This window comes from Manis javanica, chromosome 12, assembly GCF_040802235.1.
Source record: "Manis javanica isolate MJ-LG chromosome 12, MJ_LKY, whole genome shotgun sequence".
Lineage (NCBI taxonomy): Eukaryota > Metazoa > Chordata > Mammalia > Pholidota > Manidae > Manis > Manis javanica.
Window position 1 is genome coordinate 56,327,628 of NC_133167.1, and position 26,693 is coordinate 56,354,320.

Below are 26,693 nucleotides of genomic sequence, written 5' to 3' on the forward strand. Positions count from 1 at the left end.
AAAGAGTTACAAACGGGAGTATATTGTGTACCTAAAGGGCAGCCTCCCCAGGGAATATGTTCCCGCAAGGCCAACCTCTTTAGGCAGAGCCACCTGACCACTCCTGGAGCTGCCTGCAGCAAGCACCGGTGGGCTCTTGAGCCAGAGGAGCAGAGCTCTAGCATGGCAGCATTGAGCCCGGTACACTCACTGCAGCCTGGCTGTCCATACCAAGAGGTAAATGTGGCCTCCGTTGGGGCCTGATTTCTCATCTTCCAGCAATCGCCTCTAGAAAAAACTATTCCCAAATTCCAGTGTGGAGAATCTCAAGGAAGTTTTACAATTGGTCCATTTGGGGTCAAGGGCCCATCCTTGAACCAATCAGCTGTGACAGGGGCATAGTCATAGAAGAATATCTCAACCCCCTGGTGGAAACACATGGTTGGAGTGGAAGGAGGACCAGTTTCACTAGAAAGGGGAGAGGCACTAGGCAGATAGTATCACAGCTGTCCTTCACTGGTGAGGCATATATGCACAATGTTCAGACAGTGACTTTCAGTGTTTATCAAACCTGCCCATGGCCTGTCTTATGGAAACCACACATTTCCTGGGGCACAGATGGGATGCTCACAATAGCCCTTTCAAAGTTCATAAATTTTAAACCCAGGTGACACCCACCAGTGATATATGTGCAGAAGTGGTTTCCAAAGCCACTTTGTTCAGGTTGCACTATTGAAAAGCTTTTTCTGTTTCCACAGAAACAGTGTTTCCACAGTGAATCCTACTGATGGTCACCCTGATTTGGCTTTCAAACTCACTCAAATTTTATAAACCAAATAAATATAACTTCCTGGGATGTACCAATTAAATTGGCCCACAAACTCCTCACGAATAACTGTTTCATGTGGTCATAGCATAGCAGCATCTTTCTATTGCACTTGAACACTGAAGGCCTTGCTGTATAACCAGAAAAGCCCCCTTCAACTAGATCAGCCAGTAACCCACAGAGTCCCTCTGAAGTAGTCATTTCTTTGTGAACTAATTAAGGCCTCCTGGAGAATTAAGCAGATCAGATAGGCCAAACATGCCTATATCTGATGTTTGAAACTCACAGTGAAATAGCTCAGTTCCTAATCTACTTCCTGGACCCATTAGAATTCAATTAATAGAAGGACATTCTTTCTTAGCTTCTCTTTGGCAGATTTGTGTATGAACAGTTAAACCGGTGTTAGCAAAAGCAGTTACTTGTATCCAAACAACTCTCTCCACTGCAAAGAGAATCCCAAAACTGTTTAGACAAGACTGCTTATCCTCCCACTAGGATGCGAAGCGGACAGAGTGAGATAATATGTAGCTCATGCTGTCCTGGACACTGACCACATCCTATCCTGTGGCTGCTGGACTTTTGGACTTGAAGGTCAGGGGAGGAAGGTGAAGGAAGAGACCCGGAGACAAGGAGACAAAGAATGGCCTCCTTCAAACTGTTTAAAATTATTTCCCTGAATAAACAAGTTTGGACTTTAAAATGTATCAACACATGAACTAACTACAAAACTGTAGAAATCCATAAATATTTCTAGAACTGCTAATCAACCATGAAAAGCAGAAAATTTGAGGGTAAAACAACCTTGAATCGTTTTTTTCTTTTTTTCTGCAGTATTCCCATAACTGTTCCTCAGATGCCTCAGTGTAGACGCAAGGAGGTTTATTTTTATTCTAACAGGATATGTTATACTTGTCACTCAGCCCTGAAATAGTTTTCCTCTCCAGTGGAACATCAGGCCAGTAATATATTTGCATAGCTATTCTCACCTGTCACTCTCCTGTCGGCCTAATATGTCAGCACACACAGAACGCCCAAGCAGCCAGTGGCAGGCCTGGAAGCTGCTGCACTTTTGGGACATGTTTTCAAAATATTCACAGTCTCCCAGCAACAGGGAAAGGTATTTCATTGGCTCTCTCGCTGTTAGCTGAAAGGAAGACAATGCCGATGGCCTTCAGCTGTGAAGAGCAAGACGTGGCATTGGAGGGCGATTGGCGGACAGGAGGCCAGATGTTTGAACACAGGAGCCTCTTGGTGGCAAATGTAGTATTTTATAAGTATCATAGAAAGCATGATGTTTCATACCCCCAGATAAAAATCAAATGTTAAAGAATAGCACCAAAATAGGGCAGGTAGTTTCATCTGCAGTGTCCTAGGATGCATAGAAGATCAATCTGGGCACCCAGGTTTATCTGCCTGGTCCAAGGAAGAGCTGCTGAGTGTGAAGCCTCAGTGAGAAATAAATTAAGTCTTTTGGGTGTGGAAACACTTAGGCCTCCCTCTGCCAGAGGTGGATGTCATGTATATGGGTATTCTAGATGCAAAGTAAACCTGTAAGTTACCTTATCAGTATCTGACCTTGTGAATTGTCTTGCCCTTAGAAAGTTCTCCTTAACTGTCCAAGCTGATTTCCAGCCCCTGAGGAAACCCAAGGGGAGAGCCAAGGAACAAGGCCAAGGCTACCTGGGGCTTGAATTACAGGCTCCCATGCCACCTGGTCTCTTCCAGATCTTCGACAGGACGTCCCGGGCAATCCATATAGGAAAATGAGGTTTTCTCTTTCTGGCTGTACTCTTTTGTTGCTAATATGGGCCAGAAAATTAATATTGACTGGGTACATATGTGAAATCAGAGCAATGATGGAATGTTCTGTGAAGAACATGCTGTAAACCAAACAAGGAAAAAATTAATTCTTAAACTGACAACACCCCATCCTTGCTGAGGATTCAGCCTCTTGTCCGTTCAGGCAGTATGATGGACAGACATACACTTACAATAATTAGTAACAGTCAGACTCCAAAGGCTTCCATGCCAGGAACACATACATATCTTGTCATTGATAAAGGACAGGCATTTTGGTGGTAAGAGGTCACTCAGCGTAAGCTCTCCCCTGCTGACTCACCTGAGTTCTCTTGGCGGGCTTAGAAAAGCAAAATGGAGGGAAGGCACTGTCTGCTTTTCCAGAGAAAAAGTCAGATTAAAAATTAACCATAATTGTAATTATGATTAACAATGGGCTGTATATTAACTGTAGATCCAATACTATTCTATGCATGTTAATTATGTAGACTCCTATTAATAAATTAGTATATGAATATCATTTGTGTGTATCTCTAATGGGTATAAAAGATGATACAGTCAGGTTTGCTTTAGCTAGATTCTAAGCTACTTGAAAATTGCTCTATCTCCAGTGCCTAACACAATGCCGGGCATGTGGTAAGTGCTCCATAAATATTTCTTGAGGAACTAATGCAATAAATTGATGAATGAATTGATGAATCAATAAATGACACAAAGCTTGCCAATCTGCTTCGTTTCACAAATGACAAGTGTAGGAACATTGGGAAATATTTTGGTCTTCTTTTAAAAGTTTGGGTGTGTGTGTCTAACAGAAACTAACCTCAGGAGACCTGAGTTGTAATCTTGTTCAGTCACAAGTTGAGAGATATTGTCATTACCTCATTTTATAGATGAAGAGACTGAGAGCTAAGAGGCAAAGTAACTCACCCATGGTCACAGTTAGTAGGTCACAAATACCAAGTGTTGAACTCGGATCTAATCCAGAGCTCATGTTGTTGCCATCATTCAGGTCAGCTGCACACCTGTGTGTTTTCTCAGGATGGAAACATGACCCCCTGGAGCAGGACGTGCTGCCTTTCCCCACAGCATTAGCACTTCTGCTTCAGAGCACAGAGTAGGGCATTGAGGAGAAACTGTTGATGAGATTTGGATACCATTCTAGAGATGATGCAAAATAAACTGAGAATCAGGATTAAAAACCTGGAACTTCCTGAGCTGTAGACAGGTCATCAGGTTCTGGAGTCCCAGCCTGTATCTAATGGCAGGCTCTCTAGAAGCGGGAAAACTATTTGTCTGGGTCCAGTTTTGCCATCACCACCACCACCACTAGACCTGCTTTACACTTCCAGTGGAACTGTGGGCCACACCTGCACCCCTTTGCACCTTCCTGTCCACCATCAGAGAAGTAGGATAGGGGAGCTACTCCAAGAGGTTGTGTGAGGATTAAATGAGATGGCAATTTGGAAAGAACTGTATCCTGGTACACTGCAGATGCTCAATAAATATTAAATGCCTTTTCTCTTTTACCTATATCCTTAAATAAAAGGGATGAAGAATCTCATTTGTTTGGCAGTTTATAAGAGAAGTCCATAAAATTATCCGGTTTTTCTCTCTGGTCCTGTTTAATCAGTAAACGTTGGTTCCTCATTTAAGAAGGAAAAGAAATGAATTCTCTATTCCAGTAAAACTCTAGAAAAGCTCAGAGATAAGGTACAAATTTGAGCTAGAAATTTATGTTAGACAAGGCTTTCCAAAACTCCAGCCACTGGGTTACTGCCTGGCTTGCATTTCTTAGGTAAACTGCACTGATGATGAACATTTCAGGGTCTTCTCTCACCCAGGTGCTCATGCGGGAAACAGGCTGCCGTAAGTCATAGCGAGAGGCTTGGAAGGCTTACCCGCAGCAGAGTTCCTCATCATTTTCTGTGAGGAAGAGCAATTCTTCACTTGCCTAAAGTCATGAAAGCAGGTGTGGGTTTTCCGGAATGGTTCCGGGTGAATCGGGCAGCCTATTCCTTCCCACTGAAAATGGCAGCAGCCAAGGAGAAGGAAGTGGGATAGGGAAACCGGCAAACCAACATCGGCTGAAACTTTAAGATCAATTGGTGTCCTAGTTCCTACCCCATAGAAAACTCTTCGTCTGAACTATACCAAAACTGGGGCAGCTGACTGAAAAGAGGTGGGGCAGAGGGCTGGCATTGGTATATTTTTTATACCCAGGTGATTCTATTATGAAGCTAGGACTGAAAACATAGGACTGGCTAATGTTTCCCAAACTAGTGTTTCATAGAGCAGTGTTCCACAGACTATTAATCATTGTGCCACATGGCCACAGTAAGGGTTCTAGTAAATAAAGGTAAATAGGTGACCTTACTGTACCACCTCTGAGGCTTTACACCCTTATGGTCATCATTCTTTATATGGTAGAGTATCAGCTTTGCCTGTCCATTTTTGACCATTCCTCTTTAAAAGCCCATCCACTAATGTTTTTTCAACAGGATGCAAGGGAACACAATCTGAGCACATGCTGGCCTGGGGCCCACACATTGTCAAAGAAAAGTTACAAGGGGTTCCTGAGAAGAATGAGTAGAGGCCTCTGCCAGTGGATATGTTCTATAATCTGAAATGTTGCAGGACATGCAGATCCTGGCATTGATACTATTCTGAGAATGTGCCTTTCATTATTGTGCTCATCATTAAATAATAGCTGCAATGAAGACTTGTCTCAGGAATTTCCAAAGAGCAAGTCACTTTAATTACCGTAATGTATATTTCAAAGCTGCTGCATTTTTATTGCCATTATTTCTACCCCGAAAAGAAAATGTGTTTCTGCTTTGAGTTATAAATTGTGTCCAAGAAAGGGAGCTCCTAAAGATTCTTACTGCCTTGGAATGCCCAGAGATGCTCAGAGTAGGTCTTTACCTCCAACCAGGGATCTTGGGAAGGAGGTGGAAATAAAATGGAACTGACAATGATATTGAGCTTGAATATGTGCAGGAATTAACGATGTACTAACTATCTAACTGCCTAAAATAAAAATGGGGCGGTCAGTGATTTGTATTTTACCGGGCAGAGGTGTCAAGGTTTCTTATGTGTGGCTGAGATTATGTACTGTTAGAAACGAAGCTTTAACTCCAGTTTTCAGGATCAGAGAAGGGAGCTCTCTGAGCCTGCATCTTCCCTTCTGCCCAGGACATTCTCTGAATATCTGACCTGTTCCATTTTCTGTGACTTCATTATTTTTCCATTCATTGTTGGTCATGCCTAACAACCAGCAATTTTTGGTCACAGTAAAATAGTGACCGTACTCCATGCCACACAGCCAAGGGCCTCAGAATTTATTCGTTAGAGGTAGTGAAAATAATAGCAATAACAATTACAGTTATTATAACTATCCTTTATTGAGTACCTACTATGTGCCAGGCATTACACTTTTATCTTAATTTAATTATCAAAACAACTCTCTGAGATTAGTGATTTGTGCCTTGTTGCCCTGATGGACAGCTACAGCCCAGAGACATACAGCTTAACCTTGAAAAGCACAGCGGTTAGAGGCACTGACCCCCGACACAGTCAAAATTCTGCATATAACTTCTGACTCTCCAAAAACTTAACTACTAATAAACTACTGCTGACTGGAAGCCTTGTCAATAACATAAAATAGTCGATTAATCAATATTTCCTGTGTTACATGCACTATATACTGTACTCTAACAATAAGATTAGCTAGAAGAAAGAAAATGTTTTTCAAGTTGTCACAAATCCCCAAATATTTTCCAATGTATTTATTGAAAAAATCTGCACCTAAGTGGACCCGCACAGTCCAAACCCATGTTATTCAAGGATCAGCTATCAAATAACTTGCTCAGGTCAGCATTGAAGCTGGAGTTGCAACTGCTGTCTATAAATACTCTTTATGGCAAGCCCTGCCCTTAAATATATGATATACATGTTCCATTAGTTTAAGGAAATGACAATAAATATAGAGGAGAGAATGATACACATTTATAACTTCATATGTAAACTATTTCAGTATATTGAGACTTTAATCTCTAAATATAAATATCACAGCATTTTTCAGTTTTTAAAAGAATATTTGGCATCATATAATTGTGGTTCTTTACAAAATGATTTGTGGGGATTAAAATAGTAGATTAGTGGACATTGTATAGATTTATATGGATATAGATACACACACATATGTTAGTGAGCATCCTTTGATGTCTTTTCTATGGGAAGATGACTTTTCAGACCCATCTCTGTGGCACATTAACTCCTAGTTGTTTGGGGAGCTGGATATTGGATTTGTTTTATCTGGCCATATTCCTTCAATGAGTCCTTTCATGACATATATTGATGAGAAAGTTGGCTGCAATAAGGACCACTGTCTGTAGCCAGTAGAAAATAACAATGCTAACTAGTTCCTTAATCCTACAATTATTATCCAGAAAGAGAGGAATAATTTTTGACATACTTCATCTGACTGATATATGACTCTGTTTAATGACCTCTGGGAAGGAAGTGTGAAAAAGAACAATAAACAAACAAAAAGCGTTAAAAGATGACCTTCTGTATATCCAGCAAAAATGTCAGATGGTTGCTAAAATATATTGTGTCTGATGGGAAAATAGTCTACTCTGGCCTGTATTTGCAATAGTATACCCTGTATTTGAGTCAAAGAAAATAGCTTCTGGCATTTATCCACATTATTTTTCACCACCTAATTCAAAAGCAGAAAATTTCAAGTTCTGGCAAAAGCTATTCCAATATTTTATTTTTATTCCCCAGAAAACAGCTTCCAATGCCAAAGAATAATTTTATCAATGTAAAACAATCTACCTTCGGGTGTTTTATGTCATATTCAGTGACAAACTATGAAATGGGATATTTTTGGCCTTGACAGCCCATGAAATCCATTATCTGTTTTCATAGATCTTTCTTTCAGAAAAGGATTTGAACTTTAAGGATTTATGGTCTGATCAGAAATATCTGAAAAAAAGATTTGCAGCTTTTAAAATCAATATCAGGATTTACTAGTAAAAACCTAGTCACTATGGGTGAAGTGTTATTGTAATCATTTATCCTTCGTGACCATTAAAAAATTTAAGAAAAAACTGCTGTCTCATGGCCATAGTTCATATCCAGCAGCACTAGATAAGAGCAAGAAGCTTGTTCTCCTTTACCCTGCAGCTAAAGTCTCCTCCAAGAATTACCCATATACTGTTGCTAGGAGGCAGCAGACGGTGCATGATCTTGGTATTTAATAAGCCATGAACAGATAAGACAGAAAAAAAGGGCTTTATTCACCTGGTGTATCTCTGTAGGAGTAACTAGAACGATGAGAAATAAGAGTTAATTCATTTTCAGAATATAAATTTAGTCTGTCTACTCTCTTTCTTAGATGGGTCAGCCTGCAGTTCTCCTATATGGGTCCATAAAAGGGACTCAATCTAAAATTTCCATTTAATCAAATCATTAGCATAAAGGAAAAATATTTCCTCTCAGTGGTAATTACCCGTTTAAGAACATTCTCTCTTGGATATATTATATTATTTATCATTTATTAGATTTATTTAAAATGCTTTTGTCTGCTGGAATTTTCTTGGCATGAAATAGAAATATGATCATTATGATAAATGCATCATCTGAAATGCCTCATACTCGAGTCAAAGCTACGGAATGCTACTAATTAGAGTCACATCTAAGAGAGAGATTGAGCAGAGTGCCCTGAGTGGTGGTAAATTCTGGTAGCAATTTCAAATTGGACAGGGGATTTGGCCGGGGAGCAGCATCTGACAGAGAGAGCCCTGGACCAGGAGGCCAGGATCCTGGCGCTCTCACCTGGGGCGGCAGACTAGAAGGCACCTGCCCTCTATCATTTTCAGACTTCCCAAGTGGTGTCCAGAGGCCCACACCTATTCTCCTTTGTACCTATTCTCCTTTGTTACTAATGAGCTGAGCAGATGTGACCAAGGTCTCCCTAATGCTTTCCTGAAATCCCTGAATGCTACAGGCAATTCAATTGAGCCAAAGTTGCCCAAGAATCCAAAGATTCAGAATGGAGCTCAGAATTAGGAGGAACAAGGGTGGGGGTGGGGGTGGGGGTCAGATACGAACTCCTCGCGCTGCCCTCGGCCCATCTGGCCATGAAGCGGTGGGCCCTCGGTGCAGGGAAGGCTGGACCAGAGTGCCGGGCTCTCAGAACCCAAAGCCAGTGAGTGTCAAGTGGAGCACTGAACAAAGTCAGAGAAGAGTAGTTCCCAGGGCGGGGACGCATTTAGAAATGGGGGCCAAATCGTCAGAACAGGGCACAGCTACGGGAACCTACGGGCTGTTTCAGGAGCAGGGAAGCAGGTCCCTGACGAAACCTTGGTGCCTCTCAAGCCTCTCAAACTACTACTTCTCCACTCGTCGGAATTCTACCCCACAGTACCGTACTCTCACATGGAGACAGTAAGTCAGCCATTGCCCTACTGCTTCTTCCACCACCACCTCAATAAACCGGTAGAACATTTCTACTTCTCTACTGCTAACCAGCTGAGACCATGGAATGTTTTTCTTCCCTTCCCTCTACTTTCCTGTGCCCACCCACCTCACCTGCTCCCTGACTCTCACAGTTACTGTCATAGTTTAATACATTCTCCTCTTGATGGTTAGTGGGTTTCCCCCGGCATCAATAAAAATGTTATTTCAGTAATCCTTATTTGACACTTAAGAGAGTCCCAGTCAGTCTCTTATTATCTCCCATTCAGATGTAGCTCTCTATATTGCAAGTTTCATTGCTCACCTCCTTTTGACTCACTTGTTTGGTTAGAAGCTCTGAATCCTTACTAGCCACAGATTTCTTTCACACTGGCAGTTGAATTCCGTCTTTTTTGGATGTTATAATCTAGGGTTACAATTCTTTTGTCTTACATGTGCATAGATGGTGCCTTTTTGCTTTTCAAGAAATCACATACCAGCCTGATGGTTTTTCCTTTTTTAATTACTCATTGTTTTTGTTTGTCAGTTTCTAGATTTTTTTTTTCCTTTTACCTTAGCTTTCAGAAATTGCATCAAAATATGCCTGATTATATGGCATTTTTCATTGTCTACCAACTCTGGTCTTTCTTCAATTTATGGAAATGGTCTATTTTAGTTGTTTAATGATTTCTTTTCTTTAGTGGGTCCTTTTCCCCTTCTGGAATTCCTGATGTCTTCCATTTTCTTCCTAGTATTTTGTCTTTTCCCTCCAGATTCCCAATGTTCCAAATGTTTATATATATTTTTTGCACTTCAATATATTTCTTCCACTTGATCTTCCAACTCACTACTTTGAATCTCAACAGAAACTACCTCTTTCAATTTACCTACTGATCTTGTTTTTAGAAAGGTGCATTTTTCTGCGGTAAACCTGAACTGTGATGATGATGTAGGTGGTGTGCAGATTGTCTCTGCCTCCTCCAGCAGCTCTTTCTCTCTGGTGGCTCGGCCCCTCCCTGTTCTCCTTTGTTCACTGGGGCACAGGCCCAACTGCTGGGAGACTTCAGCGGCAGCAGACCAAGGAGCATGGGAAGAAGGCACAAGGCCCTGTGGGTAAGCAAGGAGCTCCCGGGAAGGTTGTCTACCTCTACAGAGACTTCAGCAAAAGACTCTTGGCTTCCTGGTCCCCTCAACTGGGTGCAAAGGCTGATGCCATCCCTGCCTCTCAGGCATTGAGGAGGACTCAGCCCACCTGGTAAGTTTGCAGAGGAGAGGGTGAGGGGGACCTAGGAAACCACATATATTCACTTGAGCCGTTGCTGTCCCCGCTCCAAGAAGGACCAGTGATGGTTGAGGAGTGTTCCTCGAATCCCTAGAGCTCTCCAGCCCAGGCCCAGGCTTTCACTGAGCCTGGCCGAGCCTGGGTTTCTCTGGCACTCTCAAAGCCCTGCAGATGGAGGGGGCTGGTGGTGCCTCCCACCTGGCATCTCACTAGCATCACCTGAAACATTTAGAAAATAAGGATTCCAGAGCCCCCATTCTAGACTTACTGAATCAGAACCTCAAGGTAGGGCCTGGGAATAGGGATTTATAAGCTACCCAGATGAATCTAGAACAGAACTGAGTATCACAACCGCTGGTTTAAGGAAGAAGCTCCAGGAAAACGTTGCCCATTCTAGAGGCGGGAGGAGCTGAATGTGCCCTGGTGGGCATTCTGGTCATTGTGCCTTTATACCCAAGGGAGGCAAGTCACTCCTGAGAGTACGCTCAGTCTCTTTTTCTTTCTCAATGTGCCAGGTTTTTTTCTTTCTCCTTTTACATGATTTTTCTGTGACATAAAAAGCCTGCTATAGTTTGGGGTAAGAAGGAAAAGTATTCATGAATGGAAACAGTTATCCTTTACTGTGGACCCTGGGCCTAAAAAAGCCAGGGAAATAAAAATAAAAATACAAATATATAAACATAAATATAAAATGAGAAGAGTGTACAAGCTCCCACTGAGGAAAGAGCCGTAACAAAGCTTTCTTCTAGCTCTCATTGTATGTCAGCTGTAGGTCAACTGTGGCTCTGTGGCTCCTTCCACATGCCTTCTTCATTCCAGGATTGAAGCAAGAGCGCCGGCAAAGCCACATGACAGGCTTTGCAGGTTTGCGGTCTGTGGGTGGCATGGGGTGATTACAGTCACCTTCACTTACAGCCACGGGCCAAAGCAAATCATGGCCATGCCTGAAGTCCCTGGGCAGGAGAGTATCTGCACTCGTCGGGAGGCACTGGGTCACGTGGCAGTGAGAGGGCACGCTGAAGCTTCTCACATGGGAAAGAGCAAATAATCAGGAGAAATAGTACCATTCATCACAGTCACTGAGCAGGAAAGCTTCCCTTTCAAAAGTTATCCCATAAAGAGGCCCAATAAGGAAAATCACCCAATGGACAGTGATGAATAAGGTGATCTGGACCGACGGCCTGCTGCACCTCCTGGCTGACAGATGTCAGGTACTCTGTGATTCAGGAAGTGGGAGATGTTCTTTCTCTCCCTGCCCTCCACAGTGTGAATGTACAAAAAGCAATTCGAAGAAGTGCTTCGAAGAAGGTACATACTTTAGGTTCATGCTGATCTAATGTTACTTAGTCAGAAAAAGCATGGGAATATTCAGAGTGGTGCAGTTCTTCAGCAATCTCCCCTAGCACAGAGCATCACTGTTAGGCCGCAGGGACATCCTACTGGGTCACCAGAGCATATTTCTCCCCCTCCTACTTCCCACTCAGAGCTCTCCCACATGCTCTGTTCTTCCCCTCCCCCAGTAGCTAGGTCTGTTTCTATTTCCAGTCTTTAAGGTTACTTCCTCCCTCTGTTTCCTGAGCTGGAGTTCTTCTTTAGTCTTCAAAATGTTTAAATCTCCAGTCCACCTCTTGCCTTTTTGCTTGGTTTCACTGCTGAGCAGGGGCAGAGGAGGCGAGAGGAGGAAAGCCCAAGGAGGCCTGGGCAGCAGCGGGCAGCTAGCCTGTCATTCTTCCTGCAGGAGCCAGATACCTGAAAGGCACAAGCCATCCCACCCAGGCAAGGCCGACGTTGATCTCAGGCTGCCCAGCTCACACATTCTCTAATTCTAATGAATTTCACGCCGAGGCCTATTTCAATGATCCCTTCCTGATTCCTGGGTGTCAGAGTTATAAAACTGTCCAGATCCTTGGTCTACTACCACTCCTCACCCTTTCCATTAGATGTCTCATATCTTCTTAATTTATTCAAGATTCTTACCAGCTGGCTGGTTAGCCTCTGTACTCATACAGGGGTGACTATTCAATGAGAAAATAACTGTAGGTGGGAGCCACTCAGAAAGTGCCAGTTCCCTTCCTTTTATGTCCCTTCAAAGGGTCCAAGTGAACTACTTCTTGGCCACCCCAAATCAGGTGAGGCTGATTCTGGCGGCATTCTGTGCTGCACATCTTACCCGATGCCTACACAGTCCAAAGCATACGGTAGATGCCCGGTGCGTCCCCGATGACCCAGTCTCTCTCTCTCAGCCCTCACTTCCCTGCCCCTCACCTGTAAGTCCCTTGCCTTCTGCGTATGTCCTGCTCTTACCTATTTTCTTCACAGCCAAAACCAGGAGAGCAGCATTTGCACGATTAACTCCTGGGTGGGGCTAAAGAACAACGATCCTAATGATCAGAGACTATGAGAATTTAAGAGAAAATAAGAAAAGCAAAAAAGCATCGATATTTAATACTGAAGTTTTCCTTCTCCTGTCTGTGATCAGCATCTGTATTAAGATTTGATCCCTCTATCCCTGTCCTTGTCCCAAAGAGAACTAAGGAAAATCAGTGTAAATGGCTTTATCACATGACTCTTCACATACTTAAGTCACACTTTGCTGTTTATGTAGAGGCAGGACATAAATTCAGAAACACATTATCCACACATTCCAGAAGCAGCGACGGAGGAAGGAAGAGCTGATACTGAGCTGCCTGGTAGTTCCCTACTGATGACGGTGTTCCCTGGCACCCCACTCTTACCTGGGGGGGGGCTCTCTTTCACAAAAAGAGGTTGAGGGTTGAAACCTTTATTCCCTCTACTGTTTATTGGAGATAGAGCTTTTCTTCAAACCTCAAAATAGTGCTTCCTCTGACTCTCTTAAGCCCCATTCCTTCTGAGGAAAGTATTCTCAGAGAAGATACCCTTTTCCATCCATCAGTCAACTGAATTTAGCTAACATTTGTGGAAAGACTGCCAAGTGGCAGGCCCTCTGGGTAGTACAAAAATGAAGCAGACACCGTTTCTGTTCTGGCCTGCCCTTCAGGGAGTCCCTGTCTAGTAGGATAAAGGGATGCATACCCAGCACATGGCAAAGGACCTGGCTCACAGTAAGACCTGGCTAAATAGTTTTAGAATGAGTGAGTGAAAAAATGACTTCACAGTAACTGCAACAGAGCAGACTATAGTAAATGCTACAGAAGAGGACAAAATATACTGGGAGACTCGATGTGAGAGGCTGTCTATGGGAAGCAACAGGGAGAGCTTCATAAGGGCAGATGGGTCGGAACAGAGCCCTGCCGATGGAGGAGTTTTCATGAGCCTGGCAGGAGTGAGACAAATTGAAGATAACACTCCAGGGCTCTCTGGAAATGAGAAATCCTTCCTGGGCCTTTTCTCAACAGCATCGTCATGCAGTAATTTTCTAAATAAGGGAAGTGAAGTGATAGGAGCACAGGAATGGTAAGGGCTTGTTCAACAAGATATGATGCTAAAGAATGAGTCAGCTGCCAGCTCTTCACAAGAGGGTCGTCTTCTCTGGCAGAGCGGGCAGCCTGATTTCATGTTTGACAAGTTTACAGCCCCCCTGATCTTATCTTTAGAATTGTTGAACTTGATGAATCATGTTTTCCTCCAGTGTATCTTGGATACCACAGCACTGAATCTTTTCTTTCTAAGAGTGAATATGGTGCAGTTTGCTGGGGAGAGAAAGCCTTTTGGATTGCTTTCTCTAAGAAACCATGAAGAGGAACAACTAGAATTATAATCAGGACACTTTCAAAGGGTATCACCATTCTTGGGTCTGACATGAATCATTTACTTTGAATTCCTGGAAATTTAGTATTCAGTTCATCTGCAGTCATGATAATCATCTGTTATGGATGGAATTATGTCTTTCCCCAAACTCATATGTTGAAATCCAACCCCTGATGCCTTAGAATATGACTATATTTTGAGATAAGACCTTTACAAAAGTCACTGAGGCTAAACGAGATCCTAAGACTGGGACCCTAATCCAAAATGACCGGTGTCCTTATAAGGAGAGGAGGAAGGCACCTGAGATGCCCACACACAGAGGCCGTGTGAGGACACAGCAAGGCAGCAGCATCTAGGAGCCAGGGCAAGGGTGCAGGAGAAGCCAAACTTGCCAGCACCCTGATCTTGGACTTTCAGACTCCAGAACCATGAAAAAACAAATTTCTGTGGTTCAAGCCATCCAGCCTGTAGTATTTTGTGATGGCCGCTGTTGTGGACTAATATGCCATCACATACAGAGGGCCTGTTATGAGCCTGGCACTGTGCAAGCATTTTATCTCAACATTTTTAATGACTCTGATAGATAGTTATTGTTATGTTCCTTTTTCAGAAAAGGAAACAGATGCCCAACTCCACAGCTCTCGCAAGTGGCAAAACTCAGATTCAAAGGCACATCTGTTTGGCTTCAGACATCATTCACAACCCACATTTATTAAGTACTAACCATGAAAGAAATACAAGGCTATAATAATTGCTGACATTTGAGACTTTAATCCTTTCTTTATGGAACTTACAAATGATGAAAGACAGACTTACAAAGATAAACACATACCGCACGGACAAGAACACCTGGAATTCATAATGTCACGGCAACACCACAGTGAATCTAAGCTAAGAGAGCATTCAGACTGTGAAGACAACACAGGGTAAGGGTTACAAAAACAGCAGGCAGGGAGCAGATTCACCAGGTCGCTGGTTGTATGACCTTGAGCAAGTTCCTTCTGTTTTTAGCCTCATTTCCTCATCTGTGCTCGGAGGCCTAAATTGGGACTAACAATGGAACATTACCCACTGGGTTGGGAGAATTGAATGAGATGATATAAAGCACTTTTCATGATATTTAGTACATGGTACATCTCAATAAATACACCAGGATGAAAAAAAAATTCTTCTAATGTGTATTTTACTGGACACTAGCAAAAACAGCCAACCTGTCTGAATTGAGTTCTTCACTTTTTACATGGAAATGATTAATGTTGTTAGATTTATGAATATTTTCACTGACCCGTACATGTGAGTGTATAATGTTATATCCAAAATATTTTTGCCCTATCCAGCACCTTCAGATTAAGTCAGAAAGCAGTATACACCACCAACAACACAGTTGTGCAAAATTATAATGTTCATAAGTGTGGAAGGACAGTCTGACAGAAAGGCAAGATGGGATGAATAAAATATTTGATAGACATCAAAGAGCAAATTAAAAGGGAAGTGTGTGTGACATTGTGTGCACGGATGTGTGTGTGAGTGTGTTCTCAGGAACACTGCCATCCATCTGTGATTCCAAACAGGAATCATGCGGAAGAATCAGCCCCGCACCCTCGTGGCCTCCCTTGACGATCACTTCTCCACTACAGCTCATTGCTTTATTCAGCCCTAAGAGTGGGAACTTTTTGAGAATGCTTCATATGCTTTTATGGCTCAAACCAATATAAATATTTACCGGATCTATAAGTAAAAGTATATAAATTCTTGTTTATCTTGCTGCATAAAAGAATCATGAAAAACATGTGGAAAGCTGAGTAACTTTTTCTCCAAGAAGACACCCCACAGGCTGAGGCAATGGCAGAGAGATGCTTAGTTTCAGAAGTGACAAAGAAGCTCCACAATACTTTCTGATGCACAGGATGGAAAACAGTTTCTACTGAATGCATGAATATTAAAATATTTCTTCTGGCCAGCTCACTGGAAAGTGATGATTGGGTGGCCCGCCACCTAGTTCCTTAGTGACTGACTGCACTCCTAACCCCAACTAGCAGGCCACGAAGATGGAGCTCAGGGTGTCGCACAAGGGGAGAGAGGGCGTAGGATCATGCCAGTGACACGAATGGCAAACCAGACAAAGCCATGTCCTGGCCAGTGGCTCTGCCATCCCCTTCACCCCCAGGGGAGCCCACTGCTGCAATTAGCATCTAACTCTAAGGCCAGCGTTCAGGCTTTTCCCACTCTGCTCCCATGGTGGAATGTGGAAGATTGTACCAGGGAATTGGGGTCCGTCATCCCAGCACACACTATGCAGGGTCAGGTGAACTTTTACCAAACACATAAAGAGGGGAAGTTGGGCCCACCGTTTCCTTTGATTCCCCCCAACATTGTCCTTCTCTGCCACTTGTCAGGCCTCCAGGCTCCACTCCTTGTTGTCCTCTGTGCCTTAGGGGTCATGGTCCTATACTAGTGTTTGCTTGTTACTGTAAACTCTTCTGAGAAGCAGTCCTTTGATGAACCTGCAGCTTCAAACTACAGAAGCGAGGCAGTGTGAGGTGCCTGAGTCTTCAGCTGTTTGTTAATAGAACGACTCGTCGGGCCCCTCTTACTAGCCTCCACACGCTGCCCACCACCAGAGGCGGATGTCCCGGGCTGCCTCCCCTCTTGGAGCAAAAGTTCTCTCCCCTTCTGCGTCCTTTCATCTTTGTCTGTCTAGGGGCTGCTGATTGGAGTAGATGGTATTCAAGCTATAAGAAGCTGACATTTGAAATGTCCTTTTATTTTAAATGGAAACACTGTTGATTAAATCTATATTATTCATTACAGGATCTATATTATTTCCTAATTGATGATCTGGATTATCTTCTATAAATTTCTTTTGTAATGTTGTTTAATTTCCTAGCCCCCTTTCAGTCCTCTGCATGCTGACCTCTTAGGTACTCAGACATCCTCACTCATTACACAGTTATAGAGTCCCCGCCACGCACCCTCTAAGCTGCCCAGCACCCTGGGGTACAGACAAGCGTCGGTGGCTGGGACTTCCCTCTCTTGGGTGAGGCTGCAGCAGAGAGGTGGGGCCACAAGGATTCAAGCAGAACAAACTTACAGGGCAGCAGGTTGAGGTGGAGGTGGGCAGGAAGCTATGAAGGTTCACCGACTATGAGTCTGAGAGGCAGTATTCACAGGGGATGGTGGTCCTGTAGCACCAAGACCAAAGGCAGCAGTTTGCTGGGCTAGAAAGATCCTGCTGCCTGCACAGCACTTGCTTTAGGGTATTCATATCTCACATCCCTAAACTTTGAAAGTCCAATGCAGTCACCACAACCTTGCTGCCTGCAAATCCCACCTTCCTCACACTACTAAGACAGGAGAAGAAGACCACAAGCAGAAGTTCATGGCAACCCCATGGGGCCACCATGGTGCCCACTACAAGGACCGACTTCCTCCTTGTGGGGAGGAAGCGGGCTCTCTTACCACTGAGTCACATGGCCCAGCCGATGGGCACAGACTGGAGCCTGAAGGGCAGGGTGGCGGCATCAGGGGCCCCTCTGTGTGTCGCCTGCTGCAAGTAGCAGCAGGCATGTGTGAACAAATGGTGCAGTACGTCCACTCAAAGTTAAAAGGCTACTTGACTCACTTGTATTACCTGTTCTTGGATTTCCATGTGTGTGTGTATGAAATATTCATAGGGCTAGCTTGCAAAATTCCCACAACCTCAAATCCACCAAAGGGTATTGTGGCACATCTTGGGAGAACAAGTAAAGTAACTTTTGATGAGACTGTCAGGCCTTCGTTCATTCATCCAATAACTATTTAGTGAGTGAACAAGTAAAGTAACTTTTGATGAGACTGTCAGGCCTTCGTTCATTCATCCAATAACTATTTAGTGAGTTACTTCCATGTACCAGGCACTGCCCACAAGGGTAGAGATGATTTGGGCACTGAGGACCCAGTGCTCCCCTAGCAGACCCTTGACACATAACTACACAGTGCAGTACTGGCAGAACAGGGATTTTATTACCTCCTGCCCCAGCTCCCACGGGGCCTTGAGGTGGTATATTCCTGCTGTCCATGCAAGCTTAGGTGTTTAGAGCTCCCCAACCTGCGCTCTTCTGGATACCCAGGATCCTGCCTCTTTTTCTTGGCTTTATTGGTGTTCTTAGGGAATAGGGGTTCCCAGGTGATTTTGATGCAGCTGGTCTGGGATCCACACTTTGAGCATCACTGACTTGGGAAATTTTTCCCTGAAAAACACAAAGACTGTTCTCTCCAGACTCAGAGATAACTTAGCTGTATCTCCATGGGTTTCCTTAGCCCCTGCTTTTTCTTTTTTTAATCTTATGAACATGGTAAATCATCGAACATTTCAGATTCTCTTTGTCGTGGTTGCCAGGAAGCTCACAGACAAGCTTCTGACTATCCTTACAGATGCACTGACGCTGTGGTGGACATCTGGTCTAGTAATTTCACTTATGATCATGTTTTACATTCCTATCCTTAGTTTGCCTTTGATTTGTCCTTCTGGCCTATTTTTATTTTCTTTTACTCTCTGTTATTGCATGGATCTTTGAAATCTACGTTCAATAGTTTCTGGAACAAAGCATTATGTATATGCCACTACCACCATCAACAACAAAATAACACTTTGATTTACCAGATTGACTAAACTTTAATAAGAAAGCAGTAAACTTTTATAACAGAGACATTATTTTTAAAAACAAAAGTTACTTCCGAGTGCCCACCTCACTTAGTGACCATGGGCTTAATGATCAGCCCTTTAAATTAAAGATCCATCTTGTCCTCATCCCAGTGCTGCTTCTCTTTCCTCTTACACATGCCCATTAGGATCACGGTCACGTACACAATGCAACATGGATTGATCTTGTAATCTTACTTTTAAACAATCTTCTTTTATAAAGAAACTACAGAAAACGTGGAAACATAAACAAATATTATGTCAGTGTATTTGACATGGGATGCTTTGTGTGTTTAAGAAGTAACACTCGACACCTTTCTTTTAAAAACTTTTCCCAAATTGTATAAAGTTTTATTTTAAATGTTGCATACTGGTAAAAAGAAAATCTCTTCAAGAATGACTCTCTCGAAATGCAGTATTTAAATTTTCAGTGCAGCTAAGGAGAACTGTTTGATTGATAAACAAAAATAATAAGGACATATTAGAAATATCAAAGAACCAAGGTTGAAAAGACAGTCACATAGAAGAAAGTTTCTCTATTTCAAAAGGAGATAGTCCCTGTGATGTTTCGTTTTCATTCTCACTATGACAAGAAAATATGTGAGAACTATGCCTTCCCATGAGGCTTGTGTTGCTGTATGAAAGATAACAAAGGCAGCTTCTGAGATTAATAGGAAACTGATATATTTAAGATTATTTCCCTAGACCAGCTCAAATAGAAATAAAAGAAAGATGGTAAGATGTTTAAATTCTAGTAAAATTTCTGAAAATCCTATGTGAAGAGGTGATAGAAGTTTCATCCTCCTATTAAGAGATTCAGAGTAATAGGTCTACTCAAACCTAGAAAACCAAAGTGAATTAAGCAATAATTCAGATTAAAGGTTAGTAAGAAAGAGGGTGTGTAGTAAAAAAGAAAGTTTGTATTTCTTTAAACTCTCCTCTGTTTTTCAATAGTGATTACTGACTTCAAATCTTCCTTGCTTTTATGCACTGGAAAAAGACAAATATATAAAATACCTTTTGACTTGGTTAGCCAAGCAATGGGAAGCTTTGCCGCTATCTAGGTGAAGCTTAGTTATTCACGGGTACCAAGATCCTAGAGGCAAAGAGCCCCCAGGGACATTCTCAAACTTGAGTAATAGGTAAGGATCACCTGGGGAGTTTGTCCAGCTACAGAACTCCTGTTAAACTACAGAGTTAGAAGAGATCTATGGACCCCTCCATCCAGATCACACATAAATACACTGAAATTAGTCTGCAAACCTGATTCAGGGACCTACTTCCTGCCGTAATGGGTATGCTTGACAATCCTAGAGTATATAAAGTAACTGTAAATATGATTTATACAACTGCAGAGAAGGAAAGGGGTCACTGCAGGATAAGATAGAAATGAATAGATGGAAATGAACTTATAAAGAACACGGGGTTTAGACCTCTGTTGGCACAAAGCAAGGAACAAGTCAAGCCAGTGGGTCAGGAGCAGAGTAATCTGAAGCCACAGAGGGAGAGATGAGAATAGGGTGATACGCTGTCCAGCCTGACGCTCTTGTGGAAAACTAGGAGACGGTAACACTGAAGGGCAATAAGCAGCCAGATTATGAAAAGCCTTGAGTGCCAAGCTGAGGGATTTAACTTCACTCAGCAGGCCACAGCCAGACCTTAAAGGCAAAAGGGAAAGAGGGAGTCAGGATAAAAGTGGTAGAGGCTGAGCTCAAGGGGTGAAGTCTATGTTTTAACATATAAACATGTGCCATATTTATTATATATTTAATATGAGATAGGATAGGACCTTATTACACTTCTTTTAAAAATATTTCTTGGTGGTTCTTGGACATTTATAGTCACTCCTATGTTCTAAATCTTACTACTTGCACATGTAAATTTAGCCCATGAGCTGCAAAGTTTTATCATCTCATTCTCACATGCCAGGCCCCAGGAACACTACACAGATCTTAAATCACCGTCAGGCATGCCACCAGGTGGCTTCACAGCCCTTTGTAGCTTCTCGTGGTGTTTTATAGACAAGCGAGTGCATGTAGCCTGCAAATATGCTGGGCCAGCCCCTTCTTGGTCAGCTAAGCAGGGTGCTGCTGGCGCTTTATTGCACTCTCTCCTTGGGGTTTTGTATCTTTCCCCACACATTCCATTTGTTGTGGAAAAATCTATAGGCTCCAGCTTCCCTGTTTGGAAGTTGCTATGGGTAGGCAACATTGTGTTGGGGTTAGAAAGAAATTGTGTCTTCCTTTCCTGAGCAAGAACAGAAATTCATTAAAATGTCATGAACTGTGAGTGTTTACTATCTAAACTACTAGTTCCTTCTAGTATTATTAGTCCCTCTGAAGCCAGAGTGGATGTGTGTGTTTTAAAAAATTTTCAGAAATGTTCCCAGGGTCCATAGAAACCTTCCCAGGCTCCCATCTAGACAGAAGGATCCCTTATCTCCCCATTCTCCACCACACCCTTGTTTCACCAAGGTACCTTGCCTGGCCAAGGTGATATTAAGAGCCTGCGAATGCCCTGCTGGCCAGTCTGAGCCGATGTTGTTTGCCTGAAGTCTACTTCTGCTCCCTCAGAGGACAAGGTATATTTTTTTCAGCATAGTCTTGGAAATATTGAGCTGATTCTGTGTTTCCTCTAATCAAAACAAAGCTAACTGGAGCTTGTTCCAAAGTCAGTTGTGAGTTTAGATCCCTCTCCAAATGGATTCATGTAAGAAAAGGGCAAAACATTGCCCTCTCAAATGGATCAAGCTGCTCATCATAAAAAATGGATCACAAGGCTAGTCTTCTGAATCTAAACCCCAAACACTGCCCCAAACAGGAATGGAGGACCCTTTGGCTTGACACCAGCCCATTCATTCTCAGAGGCCATGTGGTGGTTAGGAGTTAGTCTCTAGAACCGGACTCTCCAGGTTCAAAACCGTCTGCCAACCACAGCTGTGTCTATTTGGACAACTTGCCTATCATCTCTTTTGGTTGTCTCATCTCTAACATGGAATTTAAAATATTCCCTATATCTTAGGGTCCTTATGAAGGTCAAGTGAGTTAATGTGCACGAGGCGCTCAAGCAGTGCCTGGCATGTTAGTGCTATAGGAGGGCTGGTGGGAGAAAGAACTTGACAGCCCTTCCACATCACCACAGCCTAGTCTCCTATTTTCATTGACCCCAGAAGCCTCAAGTCCCTGACCTCTGTTTTTGTCCAGAGATGTAAGTGAATAGGCTGATTGGCAACAAGTCATTTCTCCTTTGAATTGCGAGGGCTGGACCACCAGCCATTTTGTTGTTTCTTCCCATTTTCTGAGTATCACAAAACGTAATATTCATGTGTCAAGGGATATAGGATTGTGTTTTAACATTTTATGGCCTCTTTGGAAAGCTACCTTTGCAATTTTAGAGGAGGCAGTTTTATGACTACCTTTGATAACCACTTAACTATTAAGACCCAAACAAAGAAGAGGAATGGCCAAAGGATATCAGGTATGCCCAGCCAGTTAGAGTTCCACTTCTTGAACGTTATTCAAATTAGCTCCAGGACTCATAATTCTGTGTTTTCATTTATTGCTGCAGTAAAGTAAATGGTTCTTTTATCCAAATGTTATTTCCTGGCTATTAATTCAGTAGTTATTTTGGATTGTAGCACTCCTCTTTGATTTAGGGATATGGTGCCTTATAAATATTTAAAAGTTGAAGACTGACACTTGGAGAAATTGACTTTGATTTGTTTTGTTAATATTGTATGGCTAGAGTAATTATAGGTTTGGAAGATGTGGTCCCCTTCTCTGCTTATGAGAAGAGATGGGGAGCTTGTGTCTCTATAACAAGGAAATTTGGCAACAGAAGGCTCTTCCCAAATCTTTTGCCGACTGGATCTCCATGCACACCTGCTTGGGACACACACTATGCTTTATTCTTCATAGCTTTCTCCAGAAACTACTCTTGAATCCAGGAATGTGGGTGAAAATTCAGCTCAAAAGAGCTGAAACTAGTCATTTCTGAAAGGCTTGGAACTTCCTCTGCATCTACAAGCACCAGCAAGGTTTTATGACAGGGACTGGTATGATTTAACCATGGATCAAGCAACCTATTAGGGGGAAAAAGACAAGGTCAATAAGGATGGGTCTTGGTGAACCAGAGGTCATCCTACATTTTTCAACCTAATGTTCTTATTTCCTTTCCATTAACATTTCCTAATGAAAAAATGCCTATATTCTTTAATTTTTAAGATAATTAAGTAAATTTAGTGCCTTTGAAGGGTAGAGGATTTATAATGGCATCAGGAAATACACTATTAATAATCCACAGGGGCCACCTGGAGAGCAGTGACACAGTCTTCATTGCCATTTCTGCTGCTCGGTGACAAATCGCAGACCTCGTTTACCAATTCAGAACCACACTCCTCTCCTAAGATCAGAAAGACTTGTGTCTTTTGGAGAGGACCTCTACCTTCTTGGGAAGTGGTTTTCCAGTGGTATTTAAGTTTGAATTTGCACAAAGTACAAAAAGAACATATCGTTCTAAATACATGGCATTCTCTGTGTACAAGCCTTGAAACATGTGATAGAAACAGAGCATCGTTCTAGAGCTTTCCTAAAGAGGAGAAAAACATGGCATCTGCCTCTAAGATTGTTATAACTTAATAATTAACGTCAGGACTGACACAGTCAACACATGGGGACACAGAACAAGAGAAAGATGTCTACATGGCTGCAGCCAGGCCCAGGCACACAGAGACGAAGGACCAAAACCCAGAGGCTGGCTTCCCTCTGAGTTCTCCAAGTTGATCATTTAAGGTATCATTTTAATAAATAGAATTTTAATGATTTTGGGTAAAGATAGTAAACACACTCGTTTTCTTTTGTTCCTTCCTCAAGCCCTACTAAAACAATAATAAAGGGATTTTTTTTTAGGCATATATTCTCAAAGACAAAGAAATTGGGAGAGGACTTAACAATGACAAAATTTTGAAAGCTCGAAAACAAATGGATGAATATTAAGTCACTTAGTAAATCCAAGAAAGGCAGAATAAGCTAGCAGTGGGAAAAGTTGAGAGGAAAACAGATTTATACTCCAGACACCTCCCCACAAATAGCTCAGGAATCAGCTAATTAAGTACTTTTGAAAGTGAGGTGGAAGGTGGGGTTATAAACAAGAAAATGGAGAATCTAAGAAGCAGTTAGCTCCAGATCCTTTGCCCCACACCTTGAACTGGAGGCTTATGCTGTGAAGAGTATAACAGCAGGTCTTGGGCTAGCAGGCGCTAGTGCAGAGCTGCAGGGGGGAGTACCAGCTGAGTACAGGTTGAGTGACCCATAAGGACCAATAGTGAAGCTCCTACTCCAACCCCCTGCCCAAGCAGCTGCACCTAGATTCTTCTCCAGGGAACCTGAGTAGCTCAAAGCAAGACTGAAGTACACTGACACTTGGTGGTTACCCCAAGGAAACAGATCAGTCAGGTCCCCGTACAGAGAAGCCCCTAGAAACTCTAATAGAAGATTTAGAGCTCCACTTTTAAACAGGAGCTAAAAATCAAATATCACCACACAGCTAGGAAAAACCTCTAATACCGCTGAAGCCTCTAATACAGTAAAATGATTCATTGAAAGATAAGCTGAATAAGAAAGAGACTAAACAATCAGTGGATGAATGCATAAAGAAACTATAGTATATACACACAATGGAATATTATTCAGCCTTAAAAAAGAAGGAAATCCTGTTGTGTGGTGTCTAACGTATTTGAACTCAGCAGCAGAAAGGAGAATGGTGGTTGCCAGGGCCTTGAGGGAGGAAGAAATGAGGGCTTGCCCACCAGGTACAGAGAGAGGTTCAGTCATGCAAGGTGAAAAAGTTCTAGAGACCTATTGTACAACAATATGCAGATAGTTGACAATACTGTACTATGTTTACACATGTGTTCATTGTTCTTCTGTGTTATGGGGAATAATGAGTATTTGGACTTTAGCCTAGAGAGGTAGGCTCCTGTGGAGGCACATGGAGCCGGGAAGGAAGGATTGACTATATGGTTTCTAGAAGCTTCGAGTGGCCAGAGTTAGATTTCATTGCTCAGCCAAAAGTAGTCCCAGGATATAAATTACTCCTTGGGCAATTTACAACCAGTGACTAGACTAGAAATATAAATATACAATGTCCCTGATAACCTGAAAACATAGAAATGATTCCTTTACCAAGAAATGTCCAAAGGATATAGAAACCCAATAGAATCAGCAGAAGAATGATTTCCAAAGATTTTTTTCTTCCCTCTAAGTTTCATATGGCAACTGATTGACTGCTGTATAATATGAGTGTTTTAAAAACACTCACGAGTGTGTATGACCAGTATTTTAATTACATTGTTATGTTTATATAGAATGAAGCTGAACAATAGTGCAAATTTCCTCCTTCAATGAAACACATGCTTATGTTAACCCTCCAAACATCTCTATTTTACTGAGAAACCATATTTTGCACCAGAGATGTGATTCTTTCCGTCCTCTGAATACACAGAACATGTGTGTAACAAAGAACACGTGTGTAACAAAGATCACGTACATGGCTACAGGATATCAGGATTCAAGAAATAAGGCAAAGTGGTGTATTCTCATGTCTTTCTCCTGAATAGTAGCAATTAAAATTCACAGCTGCTGGCTGCCCAGATGTTTCTTGCATTTAGTACTCTGTAATATGCATCAAAATACATTGTATGACTGCGGTTTCAGTGAATGAGACAGCTTTGTATTCTAAATTCGGCAGAATAGATCCAGCGTGTGTATTTTTCTTCAGATTAGCTTCCCTGCCCCCTGTCCCTCCCCACTTCATTTGCTTGGGGCATTTGCAGTTCTGAAACAAAGGACATTTCAGCTCAGTTTAGCTGTAGCAGAGTGTAAGGGCAGGTCAAGTCTGATTTATGTGGCATGTCTGATAAGCAGGAGAGGAGAGCAAAATGAGGTGTTTGGAAAAGCTGGTGAACTTGGCATGACTTACATCTTCTGTTTTCTAGGCAGCCAACATCCCTCTGGTGTCAGAACTTGCCATCAATGACGTACATTTTGATGACTTTTCTCTTGATGTTGACGCCATGATCACAGCTGCTCTTCGGATGTTCATGGAGCTGGGGATGGTGCAGAAGTTTAAAATTGACTATGAGGTGAGGCGTTCTGCCCTGGATGATGCAGGAGGGCTCCTGGGACAATGAGGTAGATAGGTTTGCCAAATACAAACTGGGGGGTGGCAATACTTTCCCTGTACACCTCATGGGATTACATGAGAACCCTGTGGAGGGACTTTGAGGGTCAAGGATTTTGCAGCCGTGAGGCATCGTTCTGACGATGGTCCTCTGGCGACACCTGTGACTGCCTGGTGCTGCCTTTCCCTTCCCATTGCAGACACTGTGTAGGTGGCTTTTGACAGTGAGGAAAAATTACCGAATGGTTCTGTACCACAACTGGAGACATGCCTTCAACGTGTGCCAGCTGATGTTTGCAATGTTAACTGTGAGTATGCTGAACGATGGCAGGTCATCCACCATTCGTGGGGACCTACAGGCCTTCTCCTTCACATTTCTGTCTGTCTGACAAATTGCCGTGTGATTTGTTTTACATTGGAACTTGCCTGCCCTCCTTGTGGGAGTATATATGTCATAACAACTTCTGGGCTTTAAAGCTGTAAACTCACTGACAACTTGGAGCAGGTATAGTCTTGGAATGATTACTGGTGCCTCTGTTCAGTGTTTTATCTGGGAAAACTGGTTCTTTTTATAAAAGAAATGCTTAGATTTTCAAAGTAATCATTCTGCAGAGGATATGGGGATGAGTAAGAGAACAAAGAGATCACACTGGCTAAGACTCTTGGAAAGCCAAAGAGGGACATTACCCAAAGGAACATGGAGATCCTGGAAGATTACCCAGGGAGGCCAAAGGAAGGAAGGAGGAGGAGGGAATGCC

At 42.6% G+C, this 26,693-nt stretch overlaps 1 protein-coding gene across 2 annotated transcripts in view; it reads left to right on the forward strand.

The window, feature by feature from the left end:
* PDE11A (phosphodiesterase 11A) overlaps positions 1–26,693 on the forward strand; it is a 387,045-nt gene that overhangs the window by 264,501 nt on the left and 95,851 nt on the right. For both annotated transcript variants that reach the window (XM_073218656.1, XM_073218657.1), the window contains exons 11-12: positions 25,751–25,897; positions 26,136–26,243. In XM_073218656.1, coding sequence (XP_073074757.1) covers positions 25,751–25,897; positions 26,136–26,243 — 255 coding nt within the window. The remainder of the gene's footprint in view (positions 1–25,750; positions 25,898–26,135; positions 26,244–26,693) is intronic.